Raw genomic sequence first — 20,200 nt, 5'->3', positions numbered from 1 at the left:
TGTGATATATGTGACATACCATCACTAGCATAAAAGAAATGATACATGGTTTTCTAAATATTTTAAGAATAAAAAATAAAAAATTGTGATGTGCATTTGTGACCTGTTTAGGAATTTAATCACCTGTCTCCTGCGAATATTGCTTTGTTTATCCCCTGCTAGTAGTGGGTTTATAACGCAGCTCCTCACTGAACACTTTGACAGATATTTGGTTCAAGTCAGTTTGTTGCCTTCTTCCCTTTCTGCCTGCACTTCCATTTGTTTCTTCTGATACTGACCTGGCTTGTGTACCTGTATATCCTCATGCCTCCACTGCTGACCCTTGCTATGTCTTTTAAACTTGTCTGACTACCCCAAACATTGAGCATCTAACTGCATCTCTGCCTGTACCCTCTGTACTTGGTACTCCTTTTGACCCGTCGGTCAGCTACTGCAGTCCCAGGGTAACTGGTGACTACCAGCAGCCCAGCCTATCCTCCCCATCATAAGATCTAGTCAATACCCGGTATTTACATATTCATGCCCCTCTAGGATATGCCCGGCCAGTGGTGCAGTGGGTTCATAACCACCAGCCGTTACAAGTGCCCTATAGTATGATACCCCTAAATAAAATCCTGAGTGACCAATTGCCTCCAGAAGTCACCTAATTAGTAAATTGCATCCAAAGGTGTGTAATTTATACTCAGTATAACTACAGCTGTTCTGTGAAAGCCTCAGAGGTTTATTTGAGAACATAGCTATCAAACAGCATCATGAAAACCAAGAAACACACCAAACACATCAGGGATAAAGATGTGGAGAAGAGTAAAGTATGATTAGCTTATAAAAAAAAGCCTGATCATCTCACAGAGCACTGTTCAATTAATGATCAAAAAATTGAAGGAGTATAGCTTAATTGCAAACCTACCAAGATATGGCTATCAGTCTAAACTCACATCCCAATCAAAGAGAGCACTTGTTGGAGAAGCATCCAAGAGGCATATTGTCACTCTGTAGGAGCTGCAGAGATCCATAGCTCAGATGGGAGACTCTGTCCACAGGAAACCTATTATTTGTATAATCCACAAATCTGACCTTTAAGGAAAGGTGGTAAGAAGAAAGACTTTTTTTAAAGTAAGCCATAAGAAGTACTATTTGAATTTCCTTGGCTGTGTCTTTGTTAGAGATGAGCGATCCTGGGGTCAGGATCGCTGAACCCGCCTGGGTTCACCAATCACATCACCGATCCGATCAACTATCCTAGCCAAACCCATATCTGTTATCAAATGGGTTAAGGGGGCTACAAATGGTGTGGGGGGCTGCACAAAAACAAAATAAGAAAGGAATAAAGCAGGACATACTTATTGAGTCCCGTGGCTCTAACGCTACTTCCAGGGCCGCTAACTATCCCTCATACATATTCACAGCTTTCACCGCCCACCAGTGTCTTTGATTGACTGCAGTCAGACTGTGTTTCCACCCTCTCTGACAGCATTATACTGGTGTAAAATAACTACATGAATTTTAAAAAGGCTGTACGGTTCCCCTATATATTAATACCAGCACAGATAAAGCCCATGACTAAAGGCTGCAGCCCCCAGCCATGTGCTGATATTGGTTTTGTGTAAAAATAAGAGGAACCACATGAGGCTTTTTATTTCTAATTATTTAAATAAATATTTTTTTTTTTTAAAAATGGCATGCGGTCCATCCCAATTTTGATACTCAGCCAAGATAAAACCCAACAGCTAGGGGCTGGTATTCTCAGGCTGGGGAGTCCCATGGTTATAGGGTCCCTAGCCTAAAAGTAACAGCCTGCAGCTGTCAAGGATTGCCGTATCTATTAGATTCTACAATCCCAGAACTTTACCCGGCTCTTCCCGATTGCACTGATGCAGTGGCAATCATTATAATAATAGGTTAATGGTAGCCCACAGCTGCCACTAAGCCTTTGATTAGTAATGGGAAGCATCTATGAGACCCTCCATTACCAATCTGTAAGTGAAAGTAAATAAACACAACACCGAAAAAATCCTTTATTTAAAATAAAATACAAAAAAACGACCCACTTTTACCTTTTTATTAATCACCATAATCTAGGGCTGAGTGGCAGCAATGTGCACTACTAACTGCCTATCACCCTGATTGCCATTACACCAGTGCAATCGGAAAGAGCCAGGTAAAGTTCTTTGATTGTCGCATATAATGGTTGCGGCAATCCTGGGTAGCTATTTTTAGGCTGGGTGGGCCCAATAACCATGAGTCTCCCCAGCCTAAGAATAACAGCCCCCAGCTGTTGGACTTTATCTTGGATAAGTATAATTGGGTATGGGGACCTCACACCATTTTTTTTTTTAATTATTTAAATAATTTTTTAAAAAGCCATATTCGGTTCTTCAATTCTTGATACACAGCCAAGATAAGCGCACGAATGGGGGCTACATCCTGTAGCTGGGGGCTTTATCTGTGCTGATATTAATATATAGGGCGATCGCACTGCTTTTTTTTTAAAATGATTTAATTTACTTTATACAAGTATAATGCTGTCAGAGAGGGTGGAGGCATGGTCTGACTGCAGCCAATTATAGATATCAGTGGGCGGGGAAAACAGTGAATATGTATGAGGGATAATTAGCAGCCCCAGAAGGAGCATTAACACCTTGGGGAGACTCGGTAACTATGTCCTGCTTTATTTCTTCCTTATTTTCTTTCTTTTGCAGCCCCCCTACACCATTTGATAACACATAAGTTTTGCCTCCCATTGAATTCAATGGGTTTGGCTAGGATCATAAATCAGATTGGCAATCGGATTGGCGAACCCGGGTGGGTTCAATGATTCAATGATTCACTGTTTTCTTCCATTTGGAGACATCTTCTTTTCATCTAATTTCTGTCTGTACTGTAATATATCAGTGAAGCAGAACTTTGTGTCTGGGAATAATACTAATATTGAAGTATTTAACTAGATACATCTTTCCCGTACTTTGGAGTAAAGCTAAGGTATCTGCCTCCCATAGACAATGTTTGGGGAAAAATATTTCTTCGTTGACCATTGTAGAATTTATTAAGAGATAACACTGGAACGAAGGTTGATGGGATCTCCACTTCAGTGGGAGAGGGATCAGCACACACAGAGAGCGTGAACATCCTTATCCATGTAGTTGTTGAGTAACTGATGGGAACAGTACGCTATAAGCTTGAGTCAGTTCTTCTCCAGCTGCTCCATCGCCTCGCACACTAAATTACTGTAAACAGGCAAGAGTTTAGATAAGATGTAAGATTGAAACAAAATAAGCATGTACCCTGCAGTAAGTAAGGCTGTCATGATTGGGGTACACCTTGTCATGGTGGGATTGCTTTTACACTTTTTTGATCAAAAACAATATTATCTAAGCACATTATGTAATATATATATATATATGTATCATTAATTTTTACTTACTGCAGGGTATATACTCAATTTGTTTCTATCTTAGATTTTGTCTAAATGCCCAGTGTGAACATGCTCCTACACGTTGCATGTATACCAATATATGCTATGGCTTTTTTTGGTTGGTTTTACGGTAGTTTCCTGTACTTTGTACAAACAAGGTCATGGTCACCCTATTTGGAGCTAGTCTTTTCATTTATATAGTTTCCCATGGGCGGGTATCTGAATCGTCAGTCCCCAGACCGTCTCTGCCCCGATCTTCATTGAGGTTGGCTATTAGAAGGTGAGATTATAATACTTGAAGATAGAACTGTCCTAATTGGGGTGCACCTTGTCACAGTAAGATGGCTTTATGCTTTTTTGATCAGAAACAGTTTTGTCAAATACCCTATGCTATTTATATGTACTTTTACTACTTACTTACTGCAGGCTATATGCCCATTTTGTTGTTGATCTTAGGTATTGTGTCTTTATGGTCACAGTGTGAACATGTTCCTAGACATTGCATAGATAAAAATTTATGCTCCGGCTCATTTGTTTGGATTTGCTAGAGTTTAGGTAATGTTTGTGTATACTGGAGGGGTGCAGGCTGTGCACTGCCATTAGGAGGACTGGTTGGAGTCAGGGCCAGTATATCTTGTGGAGAGGTAGTCCCAACCCGTAAAACTCCTCCAAGAGGTGTGTCACTCAATAGAAGGAAGTATTGTATCATCGTATTTGTTTTATACCTGCACATTGTTTGCAGTATTACACTAATTATAATCTTGTACAAAGACTTCAGTAGTCATAGTACAGTAATTTATTTCTGGTACATAGGGATTGTATTGCTAGTTTTCATATAGATATATAAATAAGATAAGACTAGATAGTGATAGATAGATAGTAATTTATTTGTTATATGCCTGTACATGAAAGGCAGTAGTATAGCAGTTCTATTCTTGCACACAGTATTTTTTGTACTATTATTATGAATAGCAGAAATCTGAAATCTTTGCTCCATCTTAAGGCTTACTGAAAAGTACATTCAGGATTAAGAAGGAGTATTTTGTGCCGTCAATCTCGTGCACTTTTCTTACCACTTCAGCCAATGTAGATTTTTAATGTTACTGAAATAACAATCATTTCTAACAGGAGTTTCTCTATAAAAACACTTTCTTGGCTGAATACTGTCTCTGAACACATCAGGGTGAAGTTTGTAAGGGTCATTCTAAAGTAACAGAATGAAGGATGCTGGGAATAGAAATGCTGTGATGTATTATTTTATTGATGCCCATCGGTTTCCGGTCCGTTCTCCCTATCAGGAAGATTAGAGTAGATTCATCTTCTATTGTTCTGCTTTGTTATGTGGCTCATATCAATATGCATAATGAATGTCTCCTTTAATAACGTGTTTCGTATTTCTTACGTTGTATCCGCAGGTGTTTCCAGCGAACACAAATGCTGATGGTGTGGTCAATCACAAGTTCCATCACTCCATTAAGGCAAGATTTCTTCGATTTGTTCCACTAGAATGGAATCCAAGTGGGAGCATTGGAATGAGGATTGAGGTGTATGGCTGCTCATACAGTAAGTTTTCCATTTTTTTATTTATATCAGGAGGGTTATGTACTTTTGCATGTTGGCCAATTTAAGTCTTCTTAAAGAATTCTTCCAATCAAGGAGAGATTTCATACATCATAGCAACATAACATCAGGAGATAATGTGGCTTTGTATTCTGTTCCAGCCAAAGTATGATATAATGTAATGGGTTGGTATATGCTTGCATGGCACAAGCACACATCCTCTCCATATAGCGCAACAATAAGACCCATCTTCATAACTGCTTCTGGCTTCTTGGGTGTAGCCTCTGCATCCTGTTCTCTTGATATTGTAGAGAAGGGGTCTCTAACATGTAGCTCAAGAGGGACATTTGGTTTGTGGGTCCTTGTTGTCTGCCAGCATGGAGCATTAGCCCCAGGTTTGGCCAAAAAACTATGAAGAACAGGTCTCCAGATGCTGGCACTTGAGTAACCCAAGTAGAGCACAACATCTGGATGCAAATACACAGGTCAAGGGGTGGAGAGATCAATATAGTAAGCTGGAGATAGGATGGTGGCATCAGCTAGAGGGGTGCTTGATGCTGGATGCCGTAGCATAGTGGGAATGCTTGAAGTGACAATGCCGAATAGGAGTAAGGTGGGAACAGCTGGATGTAAGTAAGCTGCTTATAGCGCAAGATGCAGGGTCTCGGTGTGATTTGAGGGGCAATGCTTTCGCTATCATTCAGGGAATAAGGGAATAAGAGGCTCCTGAAGTAACCACTGGGAGAGGGTTGGGGAACTGGATGAGACTACCCAGAAGTCTCTGGATATGGCTCGCGACCATCTGCCAGATCTGAAAGGTTGGAGACCACTGCTGTAGAGAGAGCCTCCTTATCCATTTCTGTTCATCGGTGCAGCCTTCTAAACATGTGGTCTTCATGCATAATGCCTTTCTGCTCTGTATTTCTTCAAGGCTTTGTGTGAATTATATTCTATATCAGGGAAACAAACATCTGATGAGAAGATGAGACTTTGTGGTTTGAAAATTCATGAGTCAGAAGGGGCCTCACACAGGAATATATTTGCACTCGTCTTACATGGGGGATTATATGTAATACAAATTCCACGTGCTGTATTCTCATGTATTAGCACCGATTCCAAAAATGTGTAATTTACTGAACTGCTTGCTTTCTACTGTTTTGATAAATGTTTTATCAGTAGGAGACAAGTTACTAGTAAACCAGCTGCTGTAATGTTGCCAGCCATGTGTATTAGCTCTGCATAACCCTGCCCTCACCACTGATTGTCACCTTCTGCCTATGCACAGTGTACATAGAAATCTGTCAATCAGTGGTGGTCAAGTTTATACATAGCTCAGCATTGAGGGTAGCGGTAGATCTGCAGCCAATAGAACAATGATTTTATCAAAACTGCAGCAAACAGCTCAGTAAGTGGCATATCAGTGGAATCACGTTCTCTACCCCTACATCATTCTGCTCAAAGATGCAATAGGAATATCCTGGTTACAAATTTAAGGCCCATTTACACACAACGATATCGCTAACGAGATATCGTCGGGGCACTGTGTTGTTAGCGATGTCGTTGTGTGTGACACCTTTTTGCAATCAGTAACGATCGCAAAAAGGTGTCAAATCATTTGTCGTGTACATGTCGTTCATTTTTAAAAAATCGTTCCTCGTTTGGAACGCAGCTTGTTTGTCGTTCCTGTAGCAACACACATCGCTGTGTGTGACACCGCAGGAACGAGGAACAACATCATACCTGCGGCCGCCGGCAATGAGGAAGGAAGGAGGTGGACGGGATGTTCCAGACGCTCATCTCCGCCCCTCCGCTTCTATTGGGCGGCCGCTTAGTGACGCCGCTGTGACGCTGATCGAACTTCCCCCTTAAAGGAGAGATTGCTCGGCGGCCACAGCGACGTCGGTGAACAGGTAATTGCGTGTGACGCTGCCGTAGCGATATTGTTCACTACGGCAGCGATCACCCCGTGACACGCCACCGACATGGGCGGGTGCTATCTCTCACAACATCGCTAGCGATGTCGGAGCGTGTAAAGCCCGCTTTACTTTAACTATTTCATGACCTACAGTGTTTTTCCAAAAATAAGACACTGTCTTATATTTTTTTGTCCCCCAAAAAACCACTAGGGCTTTTTTTTGGAGGAGGCCTTATTCTTGGAGAAACACGGTTGGGGGTAAGTTTACCCCCCAAAAAAGCAGATCCCCCACTTCCCAGGAGACTCATACTCACCAGACCCGGACATCTGCGTGGCTCCCGAATCCTCCTGTGATCTCCGGTGGGTGCTGCACGCCGTCCTCCTCTGCTGCTGGCTGACACACTGACACACACAACGGATCGCAGACACACACAGCGGATTGCAGACACACACAGCAGATCACAGACACACAGCCGATCGCACACACACACACACACACAGCAGATCGCACACACACAGCAGATCGCACACACACAGGAGATCGCACACACAGCAGATCGCACACATCACATCACATCCAGCGCTTCCGGCTGCAGGAAATGATGAGAGCAAGTCACGTGTCTGGCCGCAGGTCCTGTTCTGCAGGTCGTTGCGCTCCACCACACTGCCTCTCAGGATTCTGCCGGCGAGAAGAGATCGGTGTCACTGGATGTGGTGAGTATGCATTCGATCCGGTGTGTGTGTGCGATCCGATGTTTGTGTGTGTGATTTGATGTTTGCGTGTGATCCGATGTTTGTGTGTGCAATCTGATTATGTGTGCGATCTGATTGTGTGTGCGATCCGATGTTCGTGTGTGAGATCGGATGTTTGTGTGTGAGATCTGGTGTGTGTGTGAGAGATCTGATTGTGTGTGTGAGATCTGATTGTGTGTGTGTGTGATCTGATTGTGTGTGTGTGAGATCTGATTGTGTGTGAGATCTGATGTGTGCGGGTGTGCGATCGCTACAGGTCCTCCCGCTCAGCGTCGGGTGAGTGTGATTGCGGGTGCCCTCTGTATATAATGAAGTGTCCTGCAGTATCTGTATCCTTTTTAGCTGCACGGACACTTCATTATTGGTCCACGACTAGGGCTTATTTTCGGGGGAGGGCTTATATTTAAACCTTGCTCCAACAATGCTGAAAATCCCTGCTAGGGCTTATTTTTGGGGGAGGGCTTATTTTTGGAAAAACACGGTATTATGTCCTGTTACTTCATTAGTCATGTTCCTTAATTGATGCAAGTGTCGTGCCCAGGGATATGGGGTACTTGGTCCCGAGCAGTGTATATCTTTGGAATGTCACTTTGGTGGCCGTTGCCTGGTTCCGTGCCCTGGGCCCTTTTTGTAAAGGGGATATATTTACAGGGGATTAGATTAGTGTTCATACTTGATGCCACTTGCGGTGTTACAGCTATGCAGATGGAGCCGCCGCTGCACAATGTTCACTACTGAGGCTGGTGTTAATGGCAGCCCTGATGTTAGACCCTCAGTAAGCAGTGCCGGGCCCCAGCGGGTAAGTGTAATGATGGGTGTCGGAAGAAGGTAGTCCACACAAAGGGTTTAGTGCAACTGGTTCTTTACTCACTTTCTGGTGGTAACTGGTCACCCAAGGTCGGTTGGTTTCACTTTCAGGTCCCCTTTGTACCAGTGCCAGTGTAGTAATCTGGTACCTTTTTCTCGTGCACCTGTCTCTGATTACTGGGTCCCCGTGGTGTAAAGAAACTGGGGGTCCCCATCCGGTGGTGTTTCTTTCCACTTCTGTCTGTATGACGGTAGCATGAACCCTGTGGGGTTGGAGTCTCTTGTCCTGTCCCCGGCTCTCTCTTTCCTACTGAGTCTCAGATTTTAGGGTCAGCGAGGTCCTTGATGGTCATCTCGCTGTGCAGGTGTTAGCAGGTCGGCTTGGAGCTTCTGCCTGTCCTAGGGTCCTGTACTCCGTTGGTGCATAGTTCCGGGAGTACTCCACTGTACTCAACCGGCAACTACCCTCCTGGGCACCAGGTTAATGTCAACCCTGTGTCAGTGCATCTCCTCACGTGCACCTTCACTCTCCGACTTCTCTCACTATTCTGCCTGTCTACCGTTTTCCCCTCCAACCTGGTCAACTAGTGGACTGGACTGGTTCCACCTCTAGGTGGCCATCCATTGGTCCAACCCTAGCCTTGCACCATTGTATGGGGGATTGTTGGGGAAAACTGGGATTACCTGGAGTTTTTGAGTGTTACCGGCACTGATCTTCCAGGGCCCTAGGGGGTAGACTGTTGTGAATACGTTTTCCAGTTTGGGGCTCCCTCTTGTGGTCAGTGCTGGCGGTGCAGTTGATGTGTGGAATAAAGGCCACACACCTGCGGAGGACTGGAAATGAGGGTCAGATTGGGCTATTTAACTGAGTAGTTTTCTCTGGTTACTTGCCGGTGGTCAATGTCTCCTGTGTGTTAAGGACATTTTGTAACCAGCTCTGCTCACTACCAGAACTCCTCTCAGATAAGTGGTCTTTGTACTTATGCTGTTTGTTTTCCACTCTCTTGTTGTTTTTTCTGCTTTGATACTAATGCTTGAATCCTGTTTTGTCTGTGTGGAGTTCTTGGTGGAATGGGATTGTTTCCTGCTGGGAGTGCCTGTATACTTTGCTCCATGATTATTCAAGGTATTGTGTTTGTCATGCTTGGTATTAATGCAGTCCCTCATCTGCATTAGTGTTTTTGGATCCCAGTAACATCAGAGTGCTGATATAGTGGGGGAGAGGTTATGTGACCTCAGGATTTTTCCATATCAGAAGTGCTGGTATATATTAGGGTTTTTACAGCTGCAGACAGTTGCTCTTTTCTATCCTTTCCTATAAAGATAGTTTGGGCCTCACCTTTGCTGATTCTGTCTTAACTGGGTTTGTATTGTGTTTTTCTATATCACCCTAGCCTTTACATGTGGGGGGCTATCTATCTTTGGGGACTGCTCCGAGGCAGATTAGCTTTCTTATACTTCTATCTGTGAGATTATTTAGTTCTCTGACTTTGTCGAAGAATCCAGGTCATCGTAGGCACACCCCATGGCTACTTCTAGTTGTGTGTCAGGATTAGGTCTGCAGTTCGTTAAGTTTCCAGCCACTCTGTTACCTTTTTGGAATTCCGCATTTTTTTATCCTCCTTGGTCCCTGAATCCTAACAGTACCACTGGCCTCACCTAGATTTCAGGGTACTCAAAAGGAAAGGAAGGAAGGAAAAAAAAAAAAAAAGTGTGTCAGAATTTTTTTTTTCTTGTGTGTTTTTTCCTTTTTATCTCTTGGTGCTGTGGAGGATCTTGTGCTGTTATGGATGTCACACAATTAGCTGGACAAGTTGATCAGCTTACTTCTTAGGTTAAGGATATATCCAATTATCTTGCCCAGACACCTGCGTTAAAACCTAAGATACCTTTATCGGATTTGTTCTCTGGGGATCGGTCTAAATTTATGAACTTCAAGAACAATTGTTCGGTGATTTTTTTGCCTGGAAACCCAAGTCCTCAGGGTATTCCAGGTAGCGAGTTCAGATTGTTATCTCTCTGCTGTGTTGTGCCCCTCAGGATTGGGCCTTTTTCCTGGTGTCTGAAGATCCTCCTTTTGCTGATGTGGGTTTTTTTTTCAGGCTCTAGGGTTGTTATATGATGAACCTAATGCTATTGATCAAGCCGAGAAAATTTTATTAGCTTTGATCCAGGGTCAGGAACCTGCAGAGATATACTGTAAGAAATTTCGTAAGTGGGCTGTCCTTACTGAGTGTAATGATGCGGCTCTTGCGGCTCTCTTTCGGAAGGGCTTGGCAGAGCCTGTAAAGGATGCTATGGTGGGCTTTCCGGTCCCCTCTGATCTCAATGCCTCTATGTCATTGGCCATTCAGATTGATAGACGTTTACGTGAATGTAAAACAATGCGTGCTGAGGTGTCGCTCTCAGAGCGGTCTCTGGAGCCTCTGCAGTGTGATAGGGTCCTTTCTAGGGCAGAACGGCAGGATTTTAGATGTCATAATAAGTTATGTTTCTTCTGTGGAGACGCCTCTCATACTGTCTGCCCTAAGTGTGAGAAACAATTTTCCCGTTCATTTACTTTGGCCGGTTTACAGTCTAAGTTTCTTTTGTCAGTTTCTTTGATCTGTTCCCTATCATCATTTTCGGCTATGGCTTTTATTGATTCAGGAGCTGCCCTGAACTTGATGGATTTTGAGTTTGCTGAGCGTTGTGGTTTTCCTATGGTGCCTTTGCATGCTCCTATCCCTTTCAAGGGTATTGATGCTACTCCTTTAGCTGAAAATAAGCCCCAGTTTTGGACCCAGGTGACGATGCGAGTCACGCCTGACCATCAGGAGGTTTGTAAGTTTTTGGTCTTGCATAATTTGCATGTTATTTTGGTACTGGGATTCCCTTGGATGCAAGCCCATAATCCAGTTCTTGATTGGACTTCTTTATCTGTGACTAGTTGGGGCTGCCAATGTGTGCATCGTGATACTCCTATTTTATCTATTTCATCTCAGACACGGGAGGTCCCTGACTATTTGGCAGATTTCATGGATGTGTTTAATGAGATCGAGGCTGTGTCTTTGCCTCCGCATAGGGACTGTGATTGAACTATTTAATTAGTGCCTAGTTGTAAATTTCCTAAGGGATGGTTTTTCAATTTATCTGTTGCTATGCGAACTTACATTAAGGAGTCTTTGGAGAAGAGTCACATTAGACCATCATTTTCCCCTTTGGGCGCCGTTTTTTTTTGTGGCCAAGAAGGATGGTTCATTGTGGCCCTATATTGATTATTGTCTCCTTAATAAAATCACGGTTAAATATCAGTATCCATTGCCTCTGATTTCCGACCTGTTTTCTAGAATTAAGGGTACTAGTTGGTTTACTAAACTCAATCTTCGGTCTCCGGGGAGCATATAATCTCATTCGCCTTAAGCAGGGTGATGAATGGAAGACGGCATTTAATACCCCTGAGGGGCATTTTGAGTACCTAGTGATGCCCTTTGGGCTCACTAATGCCCCTTCCGTCTTTCAATTTTTCATGAATGATATTTTCCGGGACTTTGTGGACAAGTTTTTGATTGTCTATTTGGATGACATTTTGATTTTTTCTGATGGCTGGGATTCTCATGTTGAACAGGTTCGGACAGTATTTCAGGTTCTCAGGGACAATGCGTTATAGGGCAAGGGATCAAAATGTCTGTTTGACGTACAAAAGGTCTCTTTTTTGGGGTTTATCTTGTCCCCATCTTCTATTGAGATGGATCCGGTCAAGGTCCAGGCTATTTATGATTGGGTACAGCCTACTTCTTTGAAAAGCCTTCAAATTTTTTTTTTCGTTTTCCTAATTTCTATTGTAAATTCATAGGCAATTTTTCCAGTATTGTCAAGCCATTGACTGATTTGACCAAGAAGGGAGCTGATGTTGTGAATTGGTCTTCAGAGGCAGTCTTGGCTTTTCAGGAGCTGAAAAGAAGGTTTACTTCTGCTCCGGTCTTGCGGCAGCCTGATGTGTCTATTCCTTTTCAAGTGGAGATCGATGCCTTGGAGATCGGAGCTGGGGCTGTCTTGTCTCAAAGGTACCCTGTGACTTCTAAAATTAGACCCTGTGCTTTTTTTTCCCAGACATTTTCACCACCAGAGCGAAATTATGATGTGAGGAATCGTAAATTATTGGCTATGAAGTGGGCTTTTGAAGAATGGCGACATTGGCTGGAGGGGGCGAGACATCAAATTGTAGTACTTACTGATCATAAGAATTTGATCTATCTTGAATCTGCCAGGAGGTTGAATCTTAGGCAGGCTAGATGGGCCTTGTTTTGCACGCTCTTTAATTTTGTGGTCTCTTATATTCCGGGTACTAAGAATATTAAGGCGGATGCCCTTTCTAGGAGTTTCTTTGCTGATTCTCTTGATGTGACTGAGCCTGCTACCATCCTGCATGAGGGAGTGATTCTCTCTGTGATTTCACCTGATTTGAGACTTGCTCTTGAGGACTTTCAGGAGCACAAACCTGAAAGATGTCCTGGAGAGAAATTGTATGTTCCTGACTAATGGAGGAGTAAAGTGATGTCTGAAGTTCATTGTTCTGTGTTGGCTGGTCATCCTGGGATTTTTGGCACCAGGGATTTGGTGAGTAGGTCCTTTTGGTGGCCTTCTCTTTCTCGTGATGTGAGGAGTTTTGCGTAGAGATGAGCCACCCCCATGGCGTTCGAGTTTGGTTTGGTTCGTCGAACGGAGGCCCCGTTCGACGTACGTTCGACGAACCGTTCGACGAACCACTCGAACCCCATTGAAAACAATAGGAGGCAAACACAAACACATTAAACACATTATACATGTACACATACAGTTAATAAACATTGCCATAACACTTACAGGTCCCCGCGACGCGTCCTGCACTCTGTCTCCCGCCGCTTTTCCTTCTGATAATCGCTGCGTCCTCCCGGTAACCAGCACTGATGATAGCACCTATCATGACGTCAAAATAGCATGTGACCAGTCAAGTGTCTATTATCTCAATGGCTACAGACTGGTCACATGGCTAGACGTCATTGCTAGGTCCTGTCAGTGCATCTCTCTGGTACGCAGTGATCATTCAAGCATGTGTGTGTACCGGCGAAATGCTCTGGCACATTGTCGACTCCCCGTTCCTGCATGTGTGCACTCTTTACAGAGTCAGCCCACATGCAGGGATTAGCTGTCACAGCCGGTTAATAGCGGCACCAGGAATCACATGATTGGAGCACCGTTCCTATGGTAACCCGCCTGTCAATGGTGACGTCAACGCTTACAGCACGCATATTCTGATCACTCACAGAGTGAATAGACTGGATGGGAAGCAGCAGCGTCTTCAGCGTCTTCCTCCCATGCTGTGCTGTCTGATGTAGCAGAGCTGCATGGGTTGAAGGAAAAAGAAGACGGAAGACCATGGATCGTGGAGAGGGAGTAATAAACATGCAGTCTCTAAGTGTGTCTGTGTATTTATTTTTATTAAAGTATTTTTTCTCTGTGTGGTGTCTTTTTTATAACCCTTTATTGGAGATTCTTAATGGCCGGGTCAAACTTGCCTGACATTAAGAATCTCTGGCTTAATACTAGCTAGTAAAACAAAGCTAGTATTAACTCATTATTACCCAGCAAGCCACCCGGCTTCAGGGCTGCTGGAACAGTTGGATACAGCGCCAGATGATGGCGCTTCTATGAAAGCACCATTTTCTCAGGCGGCAGTGGACTGCAATTCGCAGCAGAAGGGCCCAGAAAGCTCAGGCCAACCTGTGCTGCGGATTCCAATCCCCAGCTGCCTAGTTGTACCTGGCTGGACACAAAAATATGGTGAAGCCTACGTCATTTGTTTTCTAATTATTTCATGAAATTCATGAAATAATAAAAAAGGGCTTCCTTTTATTTTTGGTTCCCAGCCGGGTACAAATAGGCAGCTGGGGGTTGGGGGCAGCCCTTAGCTGCCTGCTGTGCCTGGCTAGCATACAAAAATATGGCGAAGCCCACATAATTTTTTCAGGGGGCAAAAAACTCCTGCATACAGTCCTGGATGGAGTATGCTGAGCCTTGTAGTTCTGCAGCTGCTCGGGCTAACCTGTGCTGCGGATTCCAATCCCCAGCTGCCTAGTTGTACCCGGCTGGACACAAATATGGGGCAAAGCCCATGTCGTTTTTTTTTTTTAATTATTTCATGAAATTCATGAAATAAATAAAAAAAGGGCTTCCCTATATTTTTAGTTCCCAGCCGGGTACAAATAGGCAGCGGAGGGTTGGGGGCAACCGTACCTGCCTGCTGTATCTGGCTAGCATACAAAAATATGGCGAAGCTCACGTCATTTTTTTGAAGTTTTTTGGCAAAAAAAATAAAAAATGCTTCCCTGGATTTTCTATTGCCAGTGAAGGTAACACCAATTAGTGGGGGTTAGCAGCCAGTAGCTGCTTGGATTACACTTAGCTAGCAATACAAAAAATGCAGCAGGAGCCCATATATTTTTTTTTTAATTATTTATTTAAGTAACTAAAAAAAAATGGGCTTCCCTGTATTTTGATTGCCTGGCATGACAGTACTGTAAAAATAAATCATTAAAAAAAAGTGCTGTAACGCTCCACGGTATTTTTGATTCTCAGCGCAGATAAAGCAGAAAGCTACGGGTTGCCACCCCCATCTGCCTGGCGTTACCTTGGCTGGCAATCAAAATACAGAGAATCCAATTAATATTTTTATTTGAAAAAATAGTTTAAAAAAAAAATTACGTGGGGTCCCCCCATTTTTGATAGCCGGCTAGGGTAAAGCAGATGAAAACCACAGCTGGTAGCTTAACCGTGGTTGGTGATTCAATGTGGAGGTCACCCCAGGCTCTTTTTTTATAATTACTTTATAAATAATAATAATTACAAAAAAAAGTAGGGTCTCCCCCAAATTGGATCACCAGCCAAGGTAAAGCGGACATCTGTTGTCTGGTATTCTCAGGTTGGGAAGGTCCATAGTTATTGACCCTTCAGAGTCTAAAAATAGCAGGCCGCAGGCACCCCAGATGTGGCGCATGTACTAGATGGGCCAATCCTGGCGCTTCACCCCAGCTCATCCCATGCCCTGGTGCAGTGACAAATGGGGTATTAAATGGGGTTGATACTAGCTGTAAGGTCACTTGACATCAAGCCCAGCAGTTTGTGATGTCATGGCGTCTATCAGATACCCGACATCACAAACTGTCAGTACTAACAAAAAAAATAGACAAAAAAAATGTATTTGAAAAAACACTCCCCAAAACATTCCCTCTTTCACCAATTTATTGTAAGAAAAAAAAATAAGGGGGTCCCACGATGACTCTGGACCATCTACAATATAAGGGAACAAACTCAGGGAACGTATCCCCCATTTTCTAGGAGTGCAGACCCTCCATGTGAAGAGTGTGGGTGCAATGAATCTGCACCCACTCTCCCCGAGTCCACAGCAGCAGAGTCCATGTCGTAACTGTTGCTACCAAAGCTGCAATGCCCTACTCATGAGGTAAGGGCATGCCTAATCAGGAGAACTATTCTACATTTCCAAATATTGGTATTTGCTGATATTATTGCTATTCCACCTACTATATATTGGTGATAGGATCTTGGAGATGGAATACCCCTTTAAGTCCAGTTATCCAGCTGAATGAATACTAAACAACAGAGCTCGCTATTTAGACATGTTTTCTTGTGGCGTATAATGGACTCTCATGTTTGGTAGTCGTTCAGCAGGGCAACTATTAAATCAAATACCTCCATTTGGAAATGTTGTATGGCTCTCCTGATCAACTATGTTCCTTACCTCATGACCAGGTCATTGCAGTAGCTTACAGATGCATGGTTACCGCCACTCACTTTGTCTGAACACAGGAATCTGAGCTGTCAGCCGCTCTGTGCATGCGGCAGCATCTATTGTGAAGGAGGGGGCCGCGGGGGATCAACGCTGCACAGGTACCGAGGGACACCGGGGAACACCGGTGAGGTTATAGGGGGTAACCTGGCAGGGCCTGGGGAGGAGTTTTCTGTCGCATGTGTCATGGCACATGTGACAGAAATCAGAGGAGTAGGGTGAATGCGGCCGGCGCCCTGCTGTGCGCGTGGCCATCTTGGATTTTCGGGAGGGGTCGGGGGGGCACTTTGGTGACATCGGGCGACCGGAGAGGACCGGGGAGGAGATTTATCTCCCATCTGACATGTTTGTTCATGCCAGATGGGAGATAAATATTTTTTTACCGGCGCTGTCATTTACTGTAACGTGATCATCGGTATACGGTGTATACCAGTGATCACATGAGCGGGAACCGGAAAAGCGTCCTGAATCATGATCTCCAGGGCCTCAGCTACCCCCTGAAACCCCGTAGATTTTCTGACGCTGGGGGGCGCTATTCACTTATTTCTGCCTGCTGTTTATAAACGGCAGATCAGAATAAGGCTACATTCACACGACCAATCCGTTTTTGCAGGCCACAAAAAACGGTCCGTTTTTTTCACGAATGCATCTGTGTGGCATCCGTTTCCGTTCCGTATATGATCCATATGTCATCTGTTTGTCATCTGTGTGCCTTCCATTTTTTCCTTCAAACTGAAGGAGGGAAAATACATAAATTTACCCAGAATCCATAGCTTCAACCTACATGAGGTGGTCACATGTTCACTCCAGTGCCATTTTCTACTGCTTTTCACAGCGTAGAGCACTCTGGTGATTTTCTTGTGCTTGTGCACTTCAGATCAGTCTTTTCTGTCATTATAATGGCAGAAAGACACATAATGTCCCACTCTCCTGCATTTTGTAATTTTGCACCCTTTGGTGTCTTTCATGTGGCACTAAGGGGTGCTTAGCCTTGTATTTAGCCAAAAAAAAAAATAAATTAAAAAAAAACGTCCTGGGGTTCCCCCTATTTTTGATAGCCAGCTAGGGTAAAGCAGATGGCTGCACCCTGCAGACCACAGCTGGCAGCTTCACCTTGGCTGGTAATCCAAAACTGAGGGCACCCCACGCTGTTATTTTAAATTAAATAAATAATTAAAAAAAAAAAAACACGTGGGGGTCCCCCAAAATTGGATCACCAGCCAAGGTAAAGCGGACAGCTGGGGTCTGATATTCTCAGACTAGGGAGGTCCATGGTTATTGGACTCTCCCTAGCTTAAAAATAGCAGGCCGCAGCCGCTCCAGAAGTGGCGCATCCATTAGATGCGCCAATCCTGGTGCTTCACTCCAGCTCATCCCTTTGCCCTGGTGCGGTGGCAAACGGGGTCATATATGGAGTTAATACCAGATGTGTAATGTCACCTGGCATCAAGCCCTGGGGTTCGTGATGTCAGGCGTCTATCAGATACCCGACATCACCAACCCAGTAAGTAATAAAAAAAAATAGACGACAAACACATTTTTATTTGAAAAAATACTCCCCAAAACATTCCCTCTGTCACCAATTTATTAGAAAGAGAAACAAATCCAGGTCTGGTGTAATCCAAGGGGGTCCCATGACGATCCATACCATAGTCAATGTCCCAGTCAATGAAGAACAGAATGTTCCATATTGGCTGGGAGAGCAATGCAGTGACCTGAGCTAACATCAATAGGTCAGCCCAGGTCACTGCAGGGCATGACAAGTCATAAATATGAGGACAAGAGTTTTTAAAGTGCACAAAAAATACAAATTTTATTAATCACACAATACAAAAGTAAACATCCAGATGTCATAAAAACATGTTAAAAATTAAGGTGATGGATAGCACCCTATGCAAACAGTAATAGCCAATGCTATAACATGTCGGCTGAGAAAAAAGGTTGAATTACATGTTGCCAGGTACAAAGACGCATACAGAATCTGAATCCTAGATTACACTGCCTCTCTAATAACATTAAGTTCCATGTGCAAAATAGCACAGCAATCAGCAATACTTTGTATGCATATGTTAAGCTGCAGTCCCAAAGGGATCCATATATATCTAAACCTATGGCAGTAATAAAAAGCCCAATGTACACAACCAACCAACAGTGCAAAGAAGGTGGAGGGGGGCTCCGTCTGAGGGAGGCCTCAGAAGAGCCTACTTACGTTTCAATTAAAAAATCTTCATCAGGGAAGAGACATCTCATCAGGCATGACAAGTGCTGTTGTCAGGAGGATAGCGAGGTACATTACCTGCGGTGATCGCTGCACTCCTGATAGCAGAGCTGTCACTGCAGGGCATGACAAGTGCTGCCCTCAGGAGGATAGCGAGGTACATTACCTGCGGTGATCGCTGCACTTCTGATAGCAGAGCTGTCACTGAGTTCAATGACCGCCGCCTTCACAACCAAGTATCGCGGGTCCCTGTGACGTCACCACTAGTGACAGTCTCGGTTCAGCAGAAAGAGGAGATGTGACAAGCGGCGGCCATGGAGGACAGTGACAGCGCTGACGTTGGGAGGGCAGGACTTCATCACCGCAGGTAAGGAACTTCACTAACCTCCTGAGGGCAGCGCTTGTCATCCCCGCATCTGCTGTCACTGCAGTGTGGGCAGCTGCGGACACCGTACAGTGCGGGCAGCTGTGGACACTGCTAAATGGGCAGCCGTGGGGCTGGGGCTGGGGCTGGAGCGGGACACAGACTGCAGGGGCATTCGACGGAAGTCACACGGAAGTGCTTCTGTGTGGCTTTCGGGGATTTTTGCACATGTAGCCAGGGTAAACATCAGGTTACTAAGCAAAGCGCTTTGCTTGGATACCCGATATTTACCCTGGTTACCAGCTTACCGCAGGCTGCCAGCGATGGCTCAATGCACACGTAGCTGTAAAAAGCCACGCTTTTGGTGATCGAACCGTTCTCGAACGTAACTCGAACTGCCGAACTTTTAGCAAATCATTCGAGTTTGTCGAACGACTTGAACACCCCCCAAAATCACTCGAACATGAAATTAGCGAACCTCGAACATTGCTCATCTCTAGTTTTGTGCAGTCCTGTGAGATCTGTTCTAGATTCAAGTCTTCTTGTTCTCATTCTAGTGGACTATTATTGCCATTGACGGTGCCTAAAAGACCATGGACTCACATCTCTATGGATTTTATTTATGATCTCCCTGTTTCTCAGGGGATGACAGTTATTTGGGTAATCTGTGATAGATTTTCCAAAATGATTAATTTGGTGCCACTGCCTAAGTTGCCATCAGCTTCGGAGTTGGTACCTTTGCTTCTTTGTCAGGGGGTTCGTTTGCATGGTATTCATGAGAATGTTGTGTCCGATATGGGAGTCCAGTTTGTGTCTAGATTCTGGAGAGCTTTTTTCTAGGCTGGGAGTTGAGTTGTCCTTCTCCTCTGCGTTTCATCCTCAGACCAATGGACAGACTGAAAGGACAAATCAGACTTTGGAAACCTATTTGCGATGTTTTGTGTTGGCTGATCAGGACGACTGGGTTTCTTTTTTGTCCTTGGCTGAGTTTGCTCTTAATAACAGAGCTAGTTTTGGGTTTCATCCTCGGTTTTCTTCAGGGCAGATGGAGGCTTCTCCGCCTGAACGGGTGTTGATTCGGCAGTGGAGAAAATGCAGCATATTTGGGATCAAGTGGTGAATAAATTGTCCCACTCCCAGGAAAATGCCTAACAGTTTGCCAACTGACGTAGGACTGTGGTTCCCCGGTTTAAGGTAGGGGACTTGTTCTGGTTGTCTTCCAGACATGTTGCTAACAAAGTTTCTTCTCCGAAATTTAAGCCAAGGTTTATTTGACCTTATAAAATTTCTAGGGTAATTAATCCTGTTTCTTTCCGTTTGGCTCTTCCAGAGTCTTTCAAGATTCA

At 44.2% G+C, this 20,200-nt stretch overlaps 1 protein-coding gene across 1 annotated transcript in view; it reads left to right on the top strand.

Moving 5' to 3' along the window:
- LOC142289690 (contactin-associated protein-like 5) overlaps positions 1 to 20,200 on the top strand; it is a 766,069-nt gene that overhangs the window by 98,561 nt on the left and 647,308 nt on the right. Inside the window, exon 3 of the mRNA XM_075333618.1 lies at positions 4,828 to 4,975. Coding sequence (XP_075189733.1) covers positions 4,828 to 4,975 — 148 coding nt within the window. The remainder of the gene's footprint in view (positions 1 to 4,827; positions 4,976 to 20,200) is intronic.

This window comes from Anomaloglossus baeobatrachus, chromosome 2 (assembly GCF_048569485.1).
Source record: "Anomaloglossus baeobatrachus isolate aAnoBae1 chromosome 2, aAnoBae1.hap1, whole genome shotgun sequence".
NCBI classification, from domain to species: Eukaryota; Metazoa; Chordata; class Amphibia; order Anura; family Aromobatidae; genus Anomaloglossus; species Anomaloglossus baeobatrachus.
Note: the sequence above shows the minus strand (reverse complement) of the source record. Positions and strands in the feature narration are given on the sequence as shown.